The sequence below is a fragment of the Mauremys reevesii genome, linkage group 9, assembly GCF_016161935.1.
Source record: "Mauremys reevesii isolate NIE-2019 linkage group 9, ASM1616193v1, whole genome shotgun sequence".
NCBI lineage: Eukaryota > Metazoa > Chordata > Testudines > Geoemydidae > Mauremys > Mauremys reevesii.
Genome location: NC_052631.1, coordinates 86,006,294 through 86,030,682, shown reverse-complemented (window position 1 = coordinate 86,030,682; position 24,389 = coordinate 86,006,294). Strand labels below are relative to the sequence as shown.

Genomic DNA, 24,389 nt, shown 5'->3' with positions numbered 1-24,389 from the left:
GATTAGCTGTGTAAGGGCCTGGAACCGTAGCTGAGGAAGGTAGGCTCTGGCCAGAGATGAGTCCAGGGTCGCGCCAATAAAGTCTTTGATTACTGTGACTTGTTGCTGGACCGAGGCCTGCGATTCCCCCCTGATGAGCCAGTCGTCCAGGTAGGGAAAAACGCAGATGCCACGCCGACGGAGGTGGGTGGCGACAACGGCCATGCACTTCATGAACACCCTTGGAGCCGTGGATAGGCCGAAGGGGAGGACTGCAAACTGGAAGTGAAGGTGAGCGATCGTGAAGCGGAGGAAGCGTCTGTGCGGTGGAAAGATGGCGATATGAAAATAAGCGTCCTTCATATCGAGGGCGGCATACCAGTCTCCTGGATCCAAAGTAGGGATAATCGTCCCGAGGGATACCATGCGGAACTTCAACTTCAGCATGTATGTGTTGAGGTCCCGCAGGTCGAGGATGGGTCGGAGGCCCCCTTTGGACTTGGGGATCAAAAAATAACGGGAGTAAAACCCCTTGCCCCTCTCCCTCTCCGGAACCTTCTCGACCGCTCCGATGGCCAGGAGCGAATGCACCTCTTGTAAGAGGAGTTGCTCGTGAGAGGGGTCCCTGAAGAGGGACTGGGAAGGAGGGTGGGAAGGTGGGGATGAAACGAATTGTAGCTGGTAACCACATTCCACGGTGCGCAGGACCCAGGCATCGGTGGTCAGCCGGGCCCACGCCGGGAGGAAATAGGAAAGGCGGTTGGAAAAAGGCAGGGAAGGATCTGGAGAAAGATCTGGTATGCCATCCCCGGGCGTATCTTCAAAAGGATGTTTTAGGCCCTGGTGGTTTAGAGGGGGTTCGCCCCTGGGACGGTTGGTTGCCAGGCTGTCGTCTACGTCCCCCGCGACCCCGTCGCCGACCAGAGTCCTGCCTGTAGCGAGGCATATAGTAAGGGCGGTTAAACTGGGGGCGGAACGGACGCCTCTGGGTAGCAGGGGTATGCATCCCTAAAGTACGGATGATGACCCTGTTGTCTTTTAGGTTCTGGAGTCAGGAGTCCGTCTTTTCGGAGAAGAGAGCCTTGGAATCAAAAGGAAGGTCCTGAATGGTGTACTGAACTTCAGGAGGGAGCGTCGAACTCTGGAGCCAAGAGATCCGGCGCATGGTAACGCCCGAGGCTATAGTACGTGCCCCCGAGTCAGCTGCGTCGAAGGAGGCTTGTAACGAGGTGCGCGCTACCTTTTTACCTTCCTCTACAAAGGCCGCGAACTCCTGTCGGGAATCCTGAGGTAGGAGCTCTTTGTACTTCTCTACCTCAGCCCAAGTGTCATGCCCGTAACGGCTTAGCAAGGCCTGCTGGTTAGCCACTCGGATCTGCAGGGCATCAGCAGAGTAGACCTTGCGACCAATCAAGTCCATTCGTCTGGCGTCCTTTGATTTAGGAGCCGGGCCTTGCTGGCCGTGACGCTCTTTATTGTTGACAGACTGCACCACCAACGACGAGGGGATAGGGTGTACATACAGATATTCATATCCCTTGGAAGGGACCATGTACTTGCGTTCCACACCCCTTGCTGTGGGCGCAATAGAGGACGGAGTCTGCCATAGGTTTTCAGCAGTCGCCTGGATAGTCTTAATGAAGGGCAGGGCTATGCGGGTAGGGGCGTCTGCTGACAAAATGGTCACCATCGGATCGTCCACTTCCGATACCTCCTCCGCCTGCAGGTCCATTCGCAGTGCCACCCTGCGAAGGAGCTCTTGGTGTGCCCGTAAGTCAATTGGTGGGGGACCTGCAGACGACGACCCCGCCACCGCCTCATCCGGGGAAGAGGAAGAAGAAGAAATCCTGGGCATGATGGTGTCCCGGTCAGCGTTTGGGACCTGGGAAGGTTCCTCTTCCAGAGGTTCCTGGGCAGGCTGATTACCTTCCTCCGCACACGATGGTACCTCAGTGTCAACTGAGGGGCGGCTTATTGTAGCCTCCGGGATGCGGGACTCGTGTGGTACGGTGCGCGTGGTAGGCACAGGAGCACCTTGGGCTTGGTGGTAGGCCCAAGGGGTCCAATAACCCCAGTGATGAGGGTCCTGGTACGCATAATGGGACTGCTGAAAAACTCCCGAAGGGACCTGAGGGTCATGTTCGTCGACGTAGTAACTGTCGGCGTGTGAAGAGCCCGAGGCGTGCCGGGAGGGCCAGGGCAGAGCAGATAACCCTTGTGCCAAAGTGCCCACGGATCGCATTTCCCGCCTCTGCGGCGACCAGTGCTGGGAGGCATCCCGATAGCAAGAGCGGGAGCGAGAACGGGACCTGCGACCGGCACGGTGCCGGGAGGTCGACCGGGATCTCCATGTTCGGTGCCGGGAGCGGCTTCGCGAATAGCGGTGGCCGTAGCAGTACCGAGATCCTGAACGGTGCCGGGAATGACGAGTTGGAGAGCGGGAGAATGACCGGTGCCGGGACTGTGAGCGGCGTTGCGATCGGCGCCCAGATCGAGATCGGCGTCGAGAGCGTGAGCGCTGGCGAGAACGGGAACGGTGCCGGTCGGATTCGGTGCCGGCAGGCGGCTTGAGCATCGACGGCTTGCCCATGGAACGGGGCGCCCGCACCGGCGGCACTGGGGGTGGCGGCACAGCCGGGTCTGTCAATGCGATGAGGTCCCGCGCCGCCTCGAAGGTCTCCGGAGTCGACGGCAGTGGCATCTCTACCGCGGCCGGAGCCGGGGAGGTCACAGGTGCCGGGCTCGACGGCCTCTGAGGGGCCGGAGTCGCCGGTGCTGGCAGAAGCGTCTGCGGCGGAGGAACCAGTGCCGCGGCAGGTTTCGGTGCCGGGCGGTCCGCACTCTGGTGCTTCGGAGCAGGCAGTGCCGAAGAGGCAGCGGCCTTCCCCTTCTTCGCCTTTAGCGAGAGAGAGCGTCTCTGGGCAGGTTTCGGTGCTGATGGCACCTTCGGTTGCACGGTAGAGTGGCCCGGCGCCGTGGCGGCGCTGCGAGAGTCCAGAGGGACAGCGGGCGGTGCCGCTGCCAGAGGGGTTAAAGCTGCCTCCATGAGGAGTTGTCTCTTTCCCTCTTTGTGCGAGGCTTGAAAGCCTTGCAAATTGGGCACTTAGAAGACAAGTGCGACTCTCCCAGGCACTTCAAACAGGAGCTATGAGGATCCCCTGTAGGCATAGGCCTGCGGCAGGCCGAACACGGCTTGAAACCCGGGGAGCCGGGCATACGCTCTGGTCCCGGGTGCAGGTGGGGGCTAATCCCCGAACCCGCTAACTATCTAACAGTAAACTGATTAAACTATCAAAACCAAGAAAACCTACAACGAAGATATCAACTATGTACAATTTCTTAGAGAGAAGAACTATGAGGAAGCTAGGGAAGCGGAGGACAGGCAAGCTGCACTCCACTGTTCCAACGACCGACACGGGCGGTAAGAAGGAACTGAGGGTCGGGTGGGTCGGCTGAGGTATATATGCAGTGCCGTTATGGCGCCACTCCAGGGGGTGCTCAGCCGACCCACTGGGGTTGCTAGGGTAAAAATCTTCCGACGAACGTGCACGCGGCGCGCGCACACCTAACTGGAATGGATATGAGCAATCACTCGAAGAAGAAACAAAATATACAGAGGACCCTTGGAAAGATATACATTAAACAGCAGCTCATTCTTCCCTTGCTGAGTGTTGTGAACTCCTGTGACTATTAATGGAAGTTACAGACACACACCAAAAGAAGAAAGGACCGCTGTTGCAGAAGGAAAGATATTGTTACATCTGTTACTATGAAGGAAGACTTTACCATCAATATTTTAGCAGATGTCTGCAGAAAATAAACAAACTGGGGAAATATTGAAATAACAAAACGTATCTGTAATGTAGCCCCTAATACATACCTGGTCAGTTTTATGGTTTTCCTGAACTCATTAGTAATTGGAGCTTTGTAGCCTCCTTTCCTCAATAAGGAATCTATGGTCTGAATGTGGTCCCATCCTGTTGAGTTTTATCAGAATAAATATCAGCAAAGAGCATGTAATTAAACAGACTTTACATTAAAATATTACTTCACGTTATATTTTTGCATCTACTCTGCTAAAGTCCATTATAAAGATTCCCATAGATCTATAACATGTAAATTCCTGTGTTCCTAAGAACAGCCTCCTGCAGGAAGTACTATATACAGGATTATTCCTACATCAAAGTAAGTTTATTGTGCAAGGCAAAGATCTTGCACATAGTTTAAAAGTAGATCCAATACAGCCATGCTTTCTGGATATGGAGAAACAAAAATTATATCCTTCCAAAATCTAAAGGCTGTAAAAGAAAACGAGGACTTCATCCTACTATGGCAACGTCACGTATCACAGTAACCCTTTAAATCATATTGAAATAAAATACATAGAACCACTTGAAAATCAAGTTTCTATTGGAAATATTGCATGTAAGCAATTTTAACTGGCTCAAAGTGTGCTTTAAGGGGCGCAGGTAGAGGACAGAAAAATCCCATGCCTCATCACCTAACGGTATAGGATCTCACAGATCTTTCTGTAAGTGCCACTGTTAAAGTTAACAGCGATTCTTCCATTTTCAGAATTACAACATTAAACAATTTGCTGGTGGTTGGCTTATATATTTTTGGAGTATTAATCCACAAATAGCTTAGGTTAATTATGGTTCTCCAACAAGTCTTTTACACTATTTTTAAGAAATATATAAAGATCAAATTTTGAATACATGGTATCTCAATAATATGTAGAAAATTATAATTTTATTGATAAAACTGTTTGATGTATTTCAGAAGTACACAATTGCTTAGATTATTCAGAAAGGTGTCTAACAAGACTAAATATATAATTTTGCTTTTTTCTGTTTAATAAACCACATGTATAAAAACCAGTTTTTTCAAAGAACCCAAAATTATATATATACAAATTTTGACTAAAGAAGTTCACATAACAATTACACTTTATAAATATAGTATGAGCTGTCTTAAGTGACCATGTAAGGGCTCAGCAAAAAACACTTTTTCCTGAAAGATGCAGATCTATAAGTACAGAACAAACAAAATTGTACTAGGAATCTTAGGGATAATTTTAAGTGGTCACTTGTAGTCAGGGAGTTGTATATTCAAGGTGATCCTTAGTGCAGGTTTTTCTTTATCTCTTAACACAACAAATCCAAACATAAGGAGGCAAAAACAATGCAAAAATGAAAAAAAAAACAAAAACCCTGAGTCACGGCTAGAAGAGAAAACATTAGTAAGTAGTTAGCGGATCAGCACCACATACTGGTATTAAACAGAACTAGTGTATTTTGTTCTTCCAAATGATGAACTTATAAGTCTGTGCCTCTTTTAAAAGGGACACACTTTCATTTACAAAAGTATTTTGGGACATTCAGTATGAAACCAACTCCCTTCTACCCACCCAAGAAACAATGGGAAGCCAAAGCTCTTAAAGAGGATTAAGTGACGGCAGTGAGAGCCTAACAAGAGGAAAAACTTCAGTATTGCAGGTTGAGAAATAACTCCACTGTTAAGATCCATGAGCAGTCATCCCATCACTAAGTTAAACGGGTTTTGCATTTCACTGATTGTAGCAAGTTGGGTGTATGAAAAATGGCAGCTTTTAATTAGCACTGTACCACCCCCAACATCTTGTATTTTGCATATTGCTGCTACTTTACTCTTTATTTCTGACTTTCTTAACAAACTGCTACAATTTATTGAAATCTTCCCAATAAAGGGATTGATTTTATACAGGCATGTAAGTGGCATTTATAAGAGTCATTCCTTACAGTTAAGTATTGCTCCATCATCTGACATCAGTGCAAGGTCAAATATTGCATTTTAGATTTATATGTATATTTAAATTCTTCACCAGATCATATGAAATAAAGTGCAACAATGACCTTGCTCCTTTGCAACCTCCGGTAAGTAGGTGGCGGTGCGTTTTGATCCTTTTTCATTGATGAATTCTATTCTAATGCCATGTACACCCACCTGAAAGAAATTGGCAGTTTTATTAGTACATTTAAAAATAATACAAGAAATTTCTAACGTGAAAAATCCCAAGATGTGAGCATTTTAAAGAAAGGTTTACCCAATTTTAGATTTAAAAAAAAAAAAAAACATTTTCAAGGTAATTCTGAAGTGAATTTAGCCCTTTTTAATGGCGTCCAACTGACAGCCTGGCCAGGGCAGTGGCAGTGCAAGCATGCCCTACAATGCCCCACTGAAGTACTTCATCTCTGACCTGAAGGGAACACTGTTTGAGGTGAGAGTAGTTTGGTCTCCATGCCCATTCAGTGCTTAACCTCTCTTTTGATCCTGCCAACGGGGGTGTTATTAATGGGATGTGAACACCTGTCCACCAGAGGGTGAACCAAGATCACCAGTTCTATTTCACAGGCAACCAGCTGGTCCAATGACCTGTGGCCATTAACAACCGGGATCTTGTCTGAACTGGCAACCTAATGGTGAAAGGTTTGAGCTATTACCAATCCCTTGAGCCTTCCAGTTCATGAAATTTCCACTAATGTATGAAGAAGGGTACAGGAAGGAAAGGTATTTCAAAGCTTTGGGAAGCTCATCAACTTCAAATTCATATTTCCATATATAGCAAGACTGTTTTCTAGTGTAAGGTCTACTGCCTACAATGAAGAAACCAACATTGCTGACAGAAAGGAGTGACATGCAACTTTCATGAGATGTTCCAAATTCCTAGAAGAAGTAGGCTGGTGCCCTTTCGAGGCATTGTTTGCAAAAGTAATGCGTGTGTACACAGCACTTCCCTATTTTCAAGGGTACAATAATTCTGCTGTAAACACATGCTCTTGATCAGTTTGTCGTAAGAGGCCTCCAGCTGGGAGTGAAATTTCTTACCAAAATTTAATCAACAGTTTTCAGTTACACAAATGTAAACATAAAATGTTAGTAGCCTCAGATTTTTATTCCTGTGCTCCTTAAATTTGGAAGTTCTCAGGTGCAGGTGGAAACAGGAGTATTGTGTGTTTAAAAGCTTATAGTGTTATTTGGTTTGGATACCTGTTTTTTGGCACAAACTAATTTGATTTCAACAAAAAGAAGAGAAAGATTTTTAGAATGAAGACTTACTCTAGAACCATGGCAACCAAATTCAAAACCAAGGATTAATATAATGGAGCACACAGGCTTCCCAGGGCCAACTGTCCAATTAACACACAGATATTTCAAGGTAAATATTATACAAAGTTATTTTTGCTCTAGCATCTTGATGTGGCTATGAGTGTGGGGTGAGGGGAGGGAGATTACTCTGGTGATCTTGACTTGCAAATCCTCCTCCTCTTTATCAACGCACAATGTCTTAAATATGATGAAACTTTTCTGATTTGATTCACATCTTCATTCAGAAAAGTTTCATCTCTAATCTCCTTCATATCAATTGGTCTCAATTAATCTCTCTTACATTTCTGAACCTAAACTATCAAGTAAGCAGGTGTAACTTTGTTTTAGAAGCCAAATATGTACTCTTTGAAGGTGTAATTCTGAACCAGACAGTTCTATTATGGCAAATGGAAATTTGGGAATGAAAAGTTTAAGCAGATATTGCCTAATATATTCTAGGGTCAAGGAAACCAACTAGTAACTTTATGCAAACTGTAAAACCACATCTGAATGATGGGAAACTTCACACTAATACAAAGTGATGCACATCAACATGGTCCATCCATGTGAAGCTCAGGTGCCCCCTTTTATTAGCGTAGCAATTTGCCTCTTTTTCAGAGCAAATTTGCAAGACAAATTGATTAGAGCAGAAAAGTAATTACAGATTGACTAATTGCCAAGATAAAACCCAAAATGTATCCTGACCAAAACATTTATGTTTACATACAAACACTACCAGTTTAAAATTTTCCTACATACCAGAAACTGAAAAAACATCTATCAGTCCTAAAACACAACAACTGCAACTCCTTTGAAATCTCTTTTTATTACAGCATGTAGATCGGGATTGGGGTCCCATTGTTCTAGACAACATGCAAATCCAGTACGGTTTGTTGACTGCCATGAACAGCTTACAATCCAATTTAAGAAAAGGCTCAACAAGAGGGTTTAGCAAGCAATTGGAGGTAGAAAGGGGAGGACAGACAAGTGTAACTACATGAGCCTGTCGAAGTTATGTAGCCTAAGGCACATAGAACATGACCATGGATTCCATTTTAAACTGTAACTTTGTTTTAACTTTTCCTATTTCCAATTTGTACAAAAATATTGTATTTAGCCTCTGTGTGTGGTAATTTTTAGGCTATTATTATTAATCTACCTATTTCCATGCAGCTTCTATTAGGCAACTTACAGAGCAGTCACCCAGGGTATTGGTTGTGCTGTGATAACATATATGCACCCTCATCACTCTTCTTGCCTGCTTTATAATAGTAAGTTAGAAGCAGGGGCGGCTCTAGACATTTCGCCGCCCCAAGCAGGGCAGCATGCTGCGGGGGGCGCTCTGCCGGTCGCTGGTCCAGCGGCTCCGGTGGACCTCCCACAGGCGTGCCTGCGGATGCTCCACCGAAGCCGCGGGACCAGCAGACCCTCCGCAGGCACACCTGTGGGAGGTCCACCGGAGCCCTGCCTGCCGCCCTTCCGGCGACCGGCAGAGCGCCCCCCGCGGCATTCCGCCCCAAGCACACGCTTGGCGTGCTGGGGCCTGGAGCCACCCCTGATTAGAAGGCTATTGACATTCTCCTTGTTTTAATTCATAAATGACAATACCTTTATGGATCCTAAGAACAGATAAGGAGAGCAGTGGGATTAGAATCTAGATGAACAGAAATAGTATTTATGTTGGTACACCTCTACCCCGATATAGTGCTGTCCTCGGGAGCCAAAAAATCTTCCCGCGTTATAGGTAAAACCGTGTTATATTGAACTTGCTTTGATCTGCCGGAGTGCACAGCTCTGCCCCCGCAGAGCGCTGCTTTACCGCATTATATCCAAATTCGTGTTATATCAGGGTAGAGGTGTATATATTCAATTACTCAAGGTATTTTGTAAAATATGTTTTATTTTTAGCATGTCTTCAAAATCAAATTTTAAAATTTTGTGGAATATATAAAAGGTCCACCTTCCTGTGATGATATCCAAATCCACTGCTATCTACATACTACACAGACCACAGTGAGAGATTATGCCATACTCTATCAAAGAAACTGAGGAACCACCTGATCAGCCTCCTATACAGCAAACAGGAAAACATCAAAAAAGAGCTCTCCAACCTGGAGACTCTCATAAATAACCAAACTTCCATACAAACGGACTTCACTAAAATAAGACACGAATCTACATTACTCACTTCACCTCTCTACAAAGGAGAAAGGACTGTAAGCTGTCTAAACTCCTACCTGACACATAGGGCCACAACCGTGGTACCCCTAACCCACCCAGCAATATCGTCAATCTATCCAACCACACACTCAGCCCAGAAGAAAAGCCTGTCCTATCTCGGGGACTCTCCTTCTGCCCTGCCACCCCCACTAACATGATACAGTTCTGCGGCGATCTAGAAGCCTACTTTCGCCGTCTCCGACTCAAAGAATACTTTCAGGATAACACTGAACAGCTCACTGATACACAGTTACCCTCCCTCCAACAGCACAAGAAGAAAAACTCCACATGGACTCCTCCTGAGGGTCGAAATGACAGTCTGGACCTATACATTGAATGCTTCCGCTAACATGCACAGGCAGAAATTGTGGAAAAACAACATCGCTTGCCTCATAACCTAAGTCGTGCAGAACGCAATGCCATCCACAGCCTCAGAAACCATCCTGACATTATAATCAAAGAGGCTGATAAAGGAGGTGCTGTTGTTGTCATGAACAGATCTGACTACCAAAAGGAGGCCGCCAGACAACTCTCCAATACCAAATTCTACAGGCCACTTCCCTCAAATCCCACTGAGGAATACACTAAGAAACTGCACCATCTACTCAGGACACTCCCTACACTAACACCGGAACAAACCAACATACCCTTAGAGCCCCAACCACGGTTATTCTATCTACTACCCAAGATCCACAAACCTGGAAATCCTGGACACCCCATCATCTCGGGCACTCTCACTGAAGGACTGTCTGGATATGTGGACTCTCTACTCAGACCCTATGCCACCAGCACTCCCAGCTATCTCCGTGACACTACTGATTTCCTGAGGAAACTACAATGCATTGGTGACCTTCCAGAAAACACCATCCTAGCCACCATGGATGTAGAGGCTCTCTACACAAACATCCCACACACAGATGGAATATAAGCTGTCAGGAACAGTATCCCTGATGATGCCACAGCACAACTGGTTGCTGAGCTCTGTGCCTTTATCCTCACACATACCTATCTCAAATTTGATGACAATATATATCTCCAGATCAGTGGCACCGCTATGGGCACCCGCATGGCCCCACAATATGCCAACATTTTTATGGCTGACCTGGAACAACGCTTCCTCAGCTCTTGTCCACTCACACCCCTTCTCTACCTACGCTACATTGATGACATCTTCATCATCTGGACCCATGGGAAGGAGACTCTGGAAAAATTCCACCATGATTTCAACAGCTTCCACCCCTCCATCAACCTCAGCCTGAACCAATCTACACGGGAGGTCCACTTCCTAGACACCACGGTGCAAATAAGTGATGGTCACATCACCACCACCCTATACCGAAAACCTACCGACCGCTATGCCTACCTTCATGCCTCCAGCTTCCATCCCGGGCACACCACATGATCCATTGTCTACAGCCAAACACGGAGGTACAACCGCATCTGCTCTAACCCCTCAGACAGAGACCAACACCTACAAAATCTCCACCAAGCATTCTCAAAACTACAATACCCACACGAGGAAATAAGGAAACAGATCAACAGAGCCAGACGTGTACCCAGAAGCCTCCTACTGCAAGACAAACCCAAGAAAGAAACCAACAGGACTCCACTGGCTACCACATACAGTCCCCAGCTTAAACCCCTCCAACGCATCATCAGGGATCTACAAACCATCCTGGACAATGATCCCACACTTTCACAGGCCTTGGGTGGCAGGCCAGTCCTCGCCCACAGACAACCTGCCAACCTGAAGCATATTCTCACCAGTAACTGCACACTGCACCATAATAACTCTAACTTAGGAACCAATCCATGCAACAAACCTCGATGCCAACTCTGCCCACATATCTACACCAGCGAGACCATCACAGGACCTAACCAGATCAGCCACACCATCACCGGTTTATCACCTGCACGTCCACCAATGTAATATACACCATCATATGCCAGCAATGCCCCTCTGCTATGTACATCAGCCAAACTGGACAGTCTCTACGGAAAAGGATAAATGGACACAAATCAGACATTAGGAATGGCAATATACAAAAACCTGTAGGAGAACACTTCAACCTCCCTGGCCACACAATAGCAGATCTTAAGGTGGCCATCCTGCAGCAAAAAAACTTCAGGACCAGACTCCAAAGAGAAACTGCTGAGCTTCAGTTCATCTGCAAATTTGACACCATCAGCTCAGGATTAAACAAAGACCGTGAATGGCTTGCCAACTACAAAATCAGTTTCTCCTCCCTTGGTTTTCACACCTCAACTGCTAGAAGAGGGCCTCATCCTCCCTGATTGAACTAACCTCGTTATCTCTAGCCTGCTTTTTGCTTGCATATATATACCTGCCCCTGGAAATTTCCACTACATGCATCCGATGAAGTGGATATTCACCCACGAAAGCTCATGCTCCAAAACGTCTGTTAGTCTATAAGGTGCCACAGGACTCTTTGCTGCCTGTGCAACAGAGGTGATCATGAAAACTTATAGTTTACAATATTCATGAGGAATTAACCAGAAATACAGTCAAAGCTTTGTTATCTGGCATGTTGGGAGAATGGTGGGTGCCGGTTAATCAAATATTCTGGTTAACTGAGAGTTATATATTTTTTTTACCAATGGAATACCAAATTTTCAAAGAATTAGAATATAATAAAATGAATAAAGTATAAAATACAGTAGTGCAGTACAGAGATATTCACCAATCCAGTCATAGTACTGCACTGCAGAGCGGTTGGTTTCTTGAAGCACTTAGGTGTATGCAGGTAACCTACTGTATAGGAAACTTTTATCTTATGACACTACATATCACTATTGGCACTGTATGGTGTACACACAGATCACTAAAATACACTTAACACTAAAACTATACTGAACATAATTTAAAATTTCTTTGGTGATTCAGAAGGCACTTCAAGGCTCTTGCAGTGCCTCAGGGTCATCGTTATCAACATCAATTATCATTGTACATGTGGAAGGTGTAGTAGATTGGGCTGAATCTGTAATAGCCCTATGACGCATCCTGGAAACTGCTTTTTTGAATAAATCCCTGATAACAGCTTGCTTGCTTGTCTTCTGCCTCTTTTGCATAAAAGTAGAGTGCAAAATGTGCAATTGCATAACGTCCTGGGCAGTATACTATTCCCCGTTACTAGATTGAAGATTTGTATTGGGAGATATCAGAAATGCCGGATAATAGAGCTTTCCGGTTGATAAAGTGCCGGATAACACAGCCTTTATTATACTGATGATGTGCTGAATATGAGTCAATACCCAACCAACAAATAACTGCACTCCAACAGAGAGTAAACATAATTCTCATTGATGCATAGATTGTGTGTCATAACCAATTCAACGGACTGACAGAGTTCATGGAAATGTCTTGCTCTAATTATGGTGTCCAACACACTCCTGACATACTACTAACCCTGCCCACAACTACACAAGAAATTGCGTTAGTATAACCTAACATGTGAATTTAAACCACTATAGCTAACAACTGAAAACCTCTGCGTGGACATTCTTCTTCTGGTGTAAGTGTGGGGTTGTGTTTTGTTTTTTCCTTCAGTTTAGCTTAAGTTGACTGAAACAGGCTTAAATTTTGGGTGGTTGTTTTTTTAAAACTGTTTCCTGGGTGCACCTGTTCACCAGAAATTCTAAAATTACTATCTAATTTCGTACAGACTGATGAAAAGCTATCTCTGTCATTACTATTCACTTTCATCTCATCATCAAACCCCACAGCCACAGTCTCAAGAGTCTTCTACAGATTGGTAGCATTTCATCGAAGGACAACAAATTCAGGATAAAAGACCATTTCACATTATTTTAGGAACCAGAAGCTGACAAAATACTGGCCATTAAGTAGCCTGAATTTGTATGACGGTATGCTTAACGTGGAACTACTGAAGAAACTTGGCTAATTTTCTGTGCTGTCTGAATCCTGACTTTTCTTGATGTCAGGAAGCCTTGTTTCAATATCCCAAAGCTTTCTCAAGGAATCTGAATCACTTTGTGGTGAGAAGACACAGATTATCTTAACAGGAGAAAAAAAAGACAAAGGAAAAAGTACTGGGGAAACCCATCTGTGATTGGGTGTGAGTGACTGAGAAATGATAGCATAGCTTTTGCTTCCTTCTGTATTTTCGTAAAAGAGAAATGCAGAAAACGTATACATTAGTTTGTCTTTCACACATTAACAAGGTATCTACTCCCAAATAGCCAGAGTCTGTAGTACCAAAGCTTGCCTCATGAAACATTTAAGCATATTTCATACTTGTCCTATCCATTTTGCAGGATTTAATTTTTTCCTCCCAGGGGCTCCTGATACAGCATCCTGAACCTCTCTCATGGGGTAAGGGATTCAGTAGCCTGAGATGCAGAATGGATAGGAATCTCTTCTTTTAGTTAGGATCTAAGCAAACCAAAGAATTCCCTTTAAAAAAAAGGATTCTGAAACCCACTGTATTGTTTAGTAACCTAGCAGAACATTTTTTTGTGTTTGATTTCCTCTGTGGAACATTGTATTGTAAGGAAATGTCTCGCTAAATAGTTTAAAGATTCCAACTCTGACATGAATAAAGGAATTCAAGAGCAAAAAAGCAACGAGCAAAAAAATTAATAATTTTGGAGAAGAGGGAATTGAAGTCTGGGCAGGGCGGGGATGACCTTAGTGGAAGGGGAGAGAAATTAGGAAGGTGATTGTAAGAAGGGTAAAGGGAGGAATAAAACTGAGTTTGCTTTGGGGATGGATGCTGCAAGGGGAAATGGAATGGGAGAAAGTCCCATCAGATACACTGGTGGATGTGAAAGGGTGCAGATCTTACTGCCTCCATGTCAGTAGCATTAAACAGTATTTTACCTCCATGAGCTGCTTCCCCACTTGCCCTCTGGTGTTTACGTTCTCTACTAAAGTATTATCATTCAAAAACATATCCCAGAATTCATGACACTGCCTGTCTCAGACCTTTTCTTGATGGAAAGGCTGTGACACTACACACAAGTAGTCACTGGACAGGGGTAGTGGAGAGATGTCTCGTGGGAGGAAGACTCTGTTTAGAGAAATGAGGAGACAATGCATATCTGCCCAGCATCCATTTCAAACCACCACGTGTGTGAACTACTGATGCACAGTGCAATCATATACAGTCATGCGTGAATGGAAACCTTGTGTATTTTATGAAGTGTCTTCATGAACCACTGTACTGAAGTGATCCTTTGACAGTAAATAGAAAAAGGTGCAAACCTTTATAAGAGGTGAAAATGGTGGCAATTTGAAAAATCATATGGGAGCTAATGGCAGTCAATTCACTCATGTCTCCTGTTTACTCGCCTGAAGTCTCTGCTGCAAAGAGGATCTCTCACTGCTTGCTGCAACTGAAAAACTGATCTCTTCAGTTTGAGAAAACAATTCATTAATCAGTGGAAGGAAGATCTATCAGTCTGTTTCAGGGTATAGGAGGCACTCCTGTCCTGAACCACGTCTTCAAATGATCTTGTCTCTAAACCACCACAGCACTGCAAGCTGACTGGATCTGCAATTTTGAAATATTTTGACTTCTGTCAGCAAATTGCTGAATTAGCTCCCACAAGATCTCAATAGCATACCTACAGAAGTAAGGTCTCCTAACCAGGCTGATGATTTTTCAGGATGATCTGGAAATGAGCAGTTATACCAGATGGAAGACCCAGAATCTCTCTTTAGGTCATATTCTAGCCATCTTGAAATGTCTTTTTGCCACTGACATTGCATAACTGCAGTTCCCTTAAAAGAAACATGGATGACATAAGCTGTCTCACTGCAAGGGGCATGTACAGTGACACATCATTCTTTTAAGGACTAACATTTCAGTATAAACTTCTTACTTTATATGGAATGCCTGTACGTCATTTATAGTTATATATAACACCATCACTTGAAAAGCATGGCAGAAAGAACTACAGGATTTTGCCATGTTTCAGGAGATTCATTATATTATGGCCACTTCTTGATTCCCTTACCACGTTAGAGGCTTTAAAAGTATAATATTAAAATATTTGACAATACTCTTGCCTTTCCCACCCTTCCAAAAAAGGCTAATGGTTTCCCTTATTGAAGTGTCTTAAGAAATTTCATAGCGAATATTTTTCTACAGAATTTTTAAACCAATGTATAGAATTCTACAACTGGGATACAGTTCTCTATTTAATTCTATAGGGAGGATTACAAATTCTATCAAAAGGAATTTATATTTTATTACTATCCAAAGTCATTTCTGTCAAACCCTATTTTTTCTTCTGTTATTAAATTCTATAGGACTTTGCAATAAAATACAGAAAGTGAAATTTGGTTTTAAGTCCCTCTCTCGAACAAATATGTATTCTGGTCATTTTTAAGCAATATGCTTATTTGATAGAACATAATGGCTCCTTTGAAACAGTTTGTCATTATGTAAAAATATTTATCTGGAAACTTGAAATGCATATTTCAACTTGGGAAGATAATGATCGTTACATTATACTGTACTAGATGATAGCATGAAGCCAATACAATATTAGAGTGCATTTAAAACATTATGAAAAACAGTTTCTGAACATGCTAAACTGTAGCAAGCAGACTAGACAAAATCTCAACCAGTTTAAATTATTTACTAAATTGATTTAATTATTGGCCTGTAAAGTTTCATTTAAAAAAGCCACTGTAGTTATTAATGCTTGAAAAATTGTGGTCCAAACATATATTGTACTTCTGTAGCTCAGAGACCAACAATTGGGTTATCTAAAAAAAACTGTTCCTGGTTTAGGACAAAGCTTCAGCTCAGAGTAAATTTTTGACAGATGAGAGATAAATCATGAAAAATGGTGTTTATGGTGAAAATACTGATAGTTCCTCAAAGAAAACTTGCACCCATTTTGCTCAGCTGTAGAGAAGACATGAAGCTGTTGTCACTACCAATTAACTGTGAAATGCATTATATTTAAGTTTTCAATTACTATACAATTGGCACTTCTGAGGCTAATGCTGGAGACAGTTACCCCGATGAAAATGAGGTCACTTATGACCTTTACCAGTGAGAGCACCCAATTATGGAGACTATACACCAGTTTTCAACCTGTACATACAGCCGGTAGAAAAGCATTACTGTTTTTAAAAAACGAACTCTAAGCATTAGAGCTCTTATGTGTGTTAAACCATTATTAACACAAGACAGTGGAATCTGTTTTCTTTTGTAGTGGACTAGAACATGCCGATGATTTTCATAAGTGACAAATTTTCAGTAAAACTGTCACACTCAGAAATATATAGTTAAAAAAAAGAAATTTAAACATAACAGCAATTGCTTCTTAACCTGTGACTTTTTATGCTGCTGTGCCAAGACAATGTGTGCAGTTTCCCTTTAACCATAACAAGTAAAGTGGATGCAGCTCTTCGCAGGATAAGTATTAAACTGAAAAAATAAATGGTATATTTGGTTCTCGTTGTTTTCAAGGGATTAGTGGGGACAGGTTCTAAGTGTCCGGCTTGCACCCTTTTCACTAGATAAAGTGTTATTTGGCTTCAGCCACCCATGCTTATTCCTATATCTAAATGAGGCAGCTGTGTGGGGCCTTTTTTTTTTTTTTTGCAATGAGTGCACTATGTGATTCCAGCAGCTTAAGGTCAAATGTAGTATCAGTATATATTGCCTGGTACAGCCTCTTTCTAGAGACTTATCTTGTTCTAGCAGAGCGATGGACTATGAATGTCTAGGTCTCCTCTATAACGACTATATTACAGAAAGTTTTGATCCAAAAAACTAAGGATGTATTTTGGACGATGTTTATTTTAATATTGCAGAATTTAATCTTAAAAAAACAAAAACAAAAAAAAACAACCACCAGACATCAATAGTTTCTTGTTCATGTCTCTTTTAAGAACACAGGTTTACTGTGATCAGCCAGTGGGCATGAAAATGGCTCAGTTCCACTTTATGGTTTCCATACCTGAGAACTTGCATAGTAACACCACATCTCCCAGGAGACACCAGAGATGCCTCATCTTATGTGTATAAAAGACAGCTAAGACAATAGGAGAACTACACTAAATATTCCCAAATTTCAATTTTCTTCTTCTTAGGTTGGGAAGAACTAGAGTATACTGGTATCAAGGTAACTTTCTTTAAAAAGATCTGGAATCCTTACCTCCCAGTCCAAGTAATCACATACATCTTCAAAATTAGTGAGTAGAGACACTGAGCAGAAAAGCCGTGGCAGCTCATCCCTCGTCATTGGGGGGAAACGGCTATCTTTAAGGGCACTGTTGAAAACAAAACAAAAATTTTAAAGCACTTTTTTTTTTTTTTTTTGCCTAAGTTGAACTACCTAATGAACCAACTGGAAAAGAAAAAGGTAAGAGACAGCAAAAATAAAAGCTGATGGAATGATGACTACTCTGACAATTAATTCTTAACAGTGCAGTACACCAGTACTGCAAATCCTTTTCTCTTAGACAAATGGTTTCCAGATTTCATGGCAGGACAAGTTATATGGTCACACCAATTGACTAGATTTCCTGGGAGGTCACTCCTTGCTGAGTTGGTTTTGCTACTGGGACAGTTTTAAGGAGGAACAAATTTTGGGGGAAAATATATAAAAACAGATCAACTACAAATCTGACATAATTTTGGGTAGGGGAAGACAGTTATGCTGGAAAAAACATATTTTGACATCTTGAAAATAATCAGAATGATAACTCTATAAAGAACTATTGTGTTTAACATATCAACGTAGACAATCTGAATGAGCAAAATATCCATGCAAATTAAGAAATGTCAACGTAAAATACTTATAATGGTACCATCAAATGGACTCAAATTTGTGAAACTATAGGACTTGAAACTATTCTACAAAACAGATGCATGATAAGTAATAGAGCAGATAATGAACATCTAAGCTAATCTGCTGATAACGTAAGGTCCTGTGGGCAGGTGTGCAATGTAGCAGTGCCACATCAAAGGGAAAGTGGTACCAGCTACATTCATCTCAGTAACATCTGCATTACAAAAACAGGAGAGAGTGGTTAACCAGAGATGTAGGAAACAAATGTCCAGGATAAGAGCAGTATATTGTGCAAGATTTGGTACAAGGAGAACTGGGCAAATCAGGGGGGGAAAATGGGTAAAATGAGTGCAGTATACTTGCGTTTATTATTTTCTAAGCTTGGGATAGGAGATACTTGTATACAAACGTGCCTATGTTTAACAAGAAAAAGAACTGATCTGGCCAATTGCTTGTTTCAGCAAAGGAGGAAAATCTAACAGTGCAGAAGCCTAGTCTAAGGAGTTACCTAGTCCTCAACTGTCTTCATTTCCCATCCATTTAATGTAGGATACAGTCACTAGTTCTATGAACCCTATTTGGAAAATGACTAGAGATGATAACTCTTGGATCTGATACACAACTATGTTTCTAAAGGTGCGCAGGGTTCACTGAAATCATGGGTCAAATTCAGCCAGTGTGTAGTCCTATCAATAGCATAATTTGGTTCCATATAGCTAAATTTAGCTTGGATGGCATTGTAGTGCAGAGTGCAGTAGACTCAAAAAACTGAAACAGGGAAATTATAGTGTGTATACTTGACCCACAGTTAATATTCCATTACCAACTAATGGTAAAAAGTGAATTCGTTCTTATGAAACAGCCTTTTAAAAAGAATCAGTATATTTTATTGTGGTGTAATGCTTGAAAACATTCAACGAAAAGCTATTGGAACTACGGAGGTGGTGAGAATTACTACAGGCCCCTTTTCAAACATTGGTAGTTTTACACAAAAAGATGAGGAGAAAATCCAATTTTATTTTTGGATGGAGTTAAATGTAGTTCATTGTATAGGTTGACACAGGATGAGGGGGTTGCTCTACCAAGCATTAAGGAGTATTTTAGGATGCCCAGCTTCAAACCATGGCCGATAGAGATTAGAGAGACAGGAAAACATGGTACAGCAAATAGAAAAGCTAAGTATCTTTTGATGAATGAGGAATATACTTATTAGGAAGGAAAGATCGAAGCATTCTGTGCCTCAGCTTTCCCACTGGGAAAATGCGGATGATACCAATCTATGTAAAGCCTCGAGAAACTCTGTATGAAACCATACTACATACATCTCAACTAAGATTATCTTTGGCAGGATTATGGAAGTACATTTTTATGTGATTGCCTTCGTTAGTTCATCTCTGAAGGTGATTGATATTCTCCAAGACCCCATAAAGTTATTTGCAAAACCACTGCTGCAAATTGAAAAATCAGACCCCGGTTCCTCTCCCTCCCTTGTCTCCATGACATGGAGCAATATCAGAAAACAAAATCTATTTTAGACATGATGAAATAGTGATAATGAGAGGGTACGAGGTCACGTTCACCCTTTATAGCTCTCCATGTGCCATTCTTCCTGGGATTGAGTGAGGCACTGCACAACATCATGACAACTAGCACAAATGCCAGTGGAAACAAATAGCAGTTTAGGAATAGACAAGTAGATGACAAAAATATGAGTAGAGCTAGACTTCTTCACACCGGTGGAATTAGAATTGACATAGCCACAAATACTGCTTACATTGTAACCTCTGTATAATTATGTATTCTTCATCTATGGTTGAGCACCACTGCAATAACATGTGTTTAACCTGATGTTGGTTATAAATTACTACTTCAAGGCTTAAACTGCTATTTTTCAGTGTCACTTAACAGAACAATTCTCAACAGCAATAAGTTAATGAAAGATTTTTGTTGATCAAATAAAACTTTGCATTACTTACTGCTGTGCCTTTCCATCTCTAGAAGGGCAATGTTGTAATTATAAGTGTGATAATTACTGAATAATAAAGAAATATGCCAAGCGAACATATATACAATCCAGACACTTTCCTGCACCTCTTAAAAATCATACAGTAAGAAAAATTATGTTCTGCACATCTCAGTTTGATATTACTGATTTCTAATTTTAAAAATCAAGATGGCAGGCCACATAAATCTATTGCCAACCTAAACCTGGCCTATGTTAAAAATCATAGTTCAGTTTGTTTGACATATGCAGGTTTGTGATTTATTACTAACCAAACAATGCTTATGTTATTCTCACCACTTTAACATTCCCTTTTCTCCCCCCTCACACACTGTGCCAGTGGTGCAAAAATACACTGGTCGAATACACTGTCACCTGTAAGTCTGAGAGACGTAAGTCATCCTGGTGTTTTGGGTCAGGTAAATGATTACGTCCAATTTTTTTTTAAATTAAATTGATAGTCTTGTTTTTTCCTTTAGTCAGAAAGTTTATGTTTAATTAACATTCTTTGTTACTTTTGTGAATATGCTTTGATTATTATATTCCATTAATATGTTTGGAACTGTTCACTTTTTTATTTTTAAAGTTCATTGATGAATTTCACTGCATAGTATTTTTGGGACATTTCCCCCATCCCACAGGAAAAGATTGCTAAAGATTATGGCAATTCATTATTAGACTTCTAGTTTCTCAGTAACATAATGTGCCTGTACAGTATTAATAGCTTATCGAGTTCTACTGATGAAAAGAGGTGGGTATTATTAAATCTAAACCAAAAATTCCAATTCTCTCAGTACAGACCTGTACAGACAACTGTTATTAGAAAACAATCTTCTAGGTACTGTGTATGCTCCGATCCACCTTTCTTAATTTGTGCAGTAATTTTGTCATGTAAAACGCATTCCATACCAGCTGAATTTGATACCTTCAGGAACCAATAAGTTGTGCAAGAGAACCTATGTAATCACATGGTCTTATTTTTGTAATCTTCACTCTCCCTCTCCTTTTCCTCCTTTTATTTCATCCATCATATTTGCTTGTTATATCTTGCTTCAAATTAAAGACTAAACTCATTGGGGCAAGGAATATCTCACTATATGTGAAATCATGGACGCAGTGAAGTTAGTGGCCAAAGTCCCAGGTATAAATTCTTAGCTGGTGCAGACTGTCAAAGTTCCACTGACTTCAACAATTTTACACTAGTTGAGGATCTGTCCCTTTGACTTTAATGAGGCCATTTGCAAGGAAGCTAAAACATCCGGGATCTGTGCTCTGCTCCTCATGCTCATTAATATGGTATTAATTACAAATAAGTAGTGCTTGTTTGGATCATGATGATTAACTTTGTTTTCATATCTGAAAAGAAAAGCACCAACCCAAACTGCCATATTTAGCAGCTCCAAAGTAACATAGCCACTTGGGTAAAAATGGGGGACAGGAGAATAGACGTCAAATTCCCTTTCTGAGCATGCTTTGTGTAGATACAAGTGATATGAAACTAACTACCCACTTGTGCCCCACACCTGTAATAATTTACACCTAGGTGCAAAAAGATAAATCAGACTTTAAAAATCTGACCACTTGTGTCAACACATAGCTCGTGTGCTCCCATATGTGTAAGTGAACAGTTCAATTCAAAATGCTGATGTTCTGCTTTCTATAGAACAACCTACATACATTTTAAATCACAATTTATAATATTTTATATCATAAGCTGTTATGATGTCATGAAATGCGAAAAACCTATTCTACTGTAACGTCTTCACAAGTTGCTCTGCCTGTGCTGGAAAGAAGGCAAAGTACCACAAGAAATCAGAGAGGCCAACATTATCACGCTCTGTAAAAACAAGGTTGACAGGAGCAACTGTAACAAATATCATGGCATTTCCCTTCTTAGTATTATGGGAAGAGTCTTTGCCTGAGTTGTCCTGAACAGACTTCAGACCCTTGCGGACAGAATCTATCCAGAATCACAGTGCAGCTTCAGAGTTGAAAGGTCTACCATCGACATGATCTTCTCGCTGAGACAACAACAAGAGAAATGCAGAGAACAAAAAAAAGCCCCATTTACATAGCCTTCGTCGATCTCAGAAAGGCTTCTGACCTTGTCAGCAGAAGTGGACTATTTGCGCTTCTAGAAAAGATTGAATGTCTCCCCCCGAACTCTTAAGCATGATTTGATCCTTCCATGAAAACACGTATGTCCCAGTTCAATATGATGGCTCAGTCTCTGAGGCTTTCCAGATTCGTAGCGGAGTTAAGCCAGGCTGTGTACTTGGCCCAACTCTGATTGGGATCTTCTTCTCCCTGCTGCTGAAACAAGCTTTTGGTTCCTCAACTGAGGGAATCTACTTGCACACAAGAGCTGATGGAAAGCTGTTCAATCTTGTAAGATTCAGGAGGCCCTTATCCAATACCTCCTCTTCGCTGACGATGCATACAGAACCCATACAGAAGCCTATCTACAAAACCTCCTGGACAGTTTTTCCAAAGCCTGCCAAGACTTCGGCTTACTATACGCCTAAAAAAGATGAAGCACCCTCCATCAAGACCTACAACTATGAACTTGAAGTGGTTAACGAGTTTGCATACCTGGGATCCTCTATCACAGTCAACCTCTCACTTGAAACAGAACTCAACATCTGCATTGAAAAAACTGCCATAACAATATCTAGACTGAGCAAGAAGGTATGGCAAAACAACAAACTGACAGAACACACAAAGATCTGAGTGTATTGTGCATGTGTTATCAGCATACTTTTGTATGGGAGCGAGCCATGGACCTTATATTCTCATCAGGAAAAGAGGCTCATATGCGTTGCCTTTGCCGAATCTTTGGTCAAAATATAACTTTCTCCCATTCAAGTTACAGTTCAATCCTAGAGATATAGCGCACATGAAAATTGCAACTGACATGAAGTTGCACATTACACAAACTTGCTTCTTGAAGGGCGAGAGTAGGTTTAACAAACAACTTTTACAACTTTTCTGTTAAATTTAAATTAATGACAACTTGACTAGAGGTAGTGAGGAAAATATCGAGTTGGAAAAACAAGGTGGAATACAAAGGAACTACTGAGAAAAGAAAAACTGATTAAAAAAAAATTTGTCAATCAACCGCTCCTTACTTCTTCTTCAATCCCCAGAGCTCATTCACATCCATTACTGCTGACCAAGAAAAGCCATGCTGTACCAAATAGCTGAGAAGTAGTAATGCCAAGCAAGGGGGCTTCAAGTTGCTCAAACTCACTTAAGAGATGGCAATGTTTCAGCATGAAGTCTGCTGCTCTTGAAATTAAAAGTTTTAATGGAATACATAAGCAATACCAAATAACAGTGCAGGGTGATGAATGCATAATTTATGGAGCAAAAAAATATACTTAAAGCACATTTATGCAAGCTTGGGTGTCCTACTGAGGGTAGATCAAGTTACTGTCAATTAAGAAAAAACAAAGCATTACGGTCAGTTTTCCTTCACACAAGGCATGCTACACAAGTCTCAGCTTTTCACAAATAAAATTCAAAATGGTCTAAAAGTTCTCTAATGCACTTTTCTGACTTTGGTTTATACTAGATTCTGGAGCACACTTCACATTTGGAATATGGAGAGGCCCAGCAAACATAACTGTTGACAGAAGCTGAAGGGTACTCAAAGGGAGGAGGAGAGGGAATGAAAAAAAATTCATAGAAATGGGAAAGAGAAAAAGGACTTGTTTAGGGTAGTCCAAGAAAAACTAATAGGATGAAATTTAGCAAAGAAAAATTAAGCTGATATCAGTAATATTTCTTAATACTGAGTATTATTGAATTGTAAAATCTCCCCCAAGGAAAGCTGCTGTACCACTTGGATAATTTGTCAGACGGATAAAGCAAACTGCAATACTAAAGTATTTTCCATCTGTAATTTCTATGGTAAGATTGGTATGACTTTATGAAGGAACACAAACTAGAATATAGAATTGCTAAATACATCATTTACCTGACTGCAATCAAAACTTCAGTCTTCCACATGATAGCGCCTAACCCTGGAATCCAAACTCTAAGCTACAACTCATGAGTCTCAAGGCAAAAATCATTCAAATAAGGTTTTTTGGTGGATGTGCTTGCTTTGGAATAATGGATATGTCCAGTTGTAACTGGATTGCAATTTTGTTAATGACAAATATTTATTCAGGCACAAGTGACAGGCAGTGCATTTCTGGTTAGTTAGTGCATGTTTTGTGAGGTGTTCTGAGATACGAGGCTGAACGGCACATGGAGATAA

General features: G+C 41.7%; 1 protein-coding gene across 1 annotated transcript in view; it reads right to left on the bottom strand.

Moving 5' to 3' along the window:
- The window catches only part of AMMECR1 (AMMECR nuclear protein 1), a 113,810-nt gene that overhangs the window by 17,514 nt on the left and 71,907 nt on the right, over positions 1–24,389 (bottom strand). The window contains exons 3-5 of the mRNA XM_039488655.1: positions 17,488–17,602; positions 5,874–5,964; positions 3,860–3,956 (exon numbers count right to left, since the gene is read on the bottom strand). Coding sequence (XP_039344589.1) covers positions 3,860–3,956; positions 5,874–5,964; positions 17,488–17,602 — 303 coding nt within the window. The remainder of the gene's footprint in view (positions 1–3,859; positions 3,957–5,873; positions 5,965–17,487; positions 17,603–24,389) is intronic.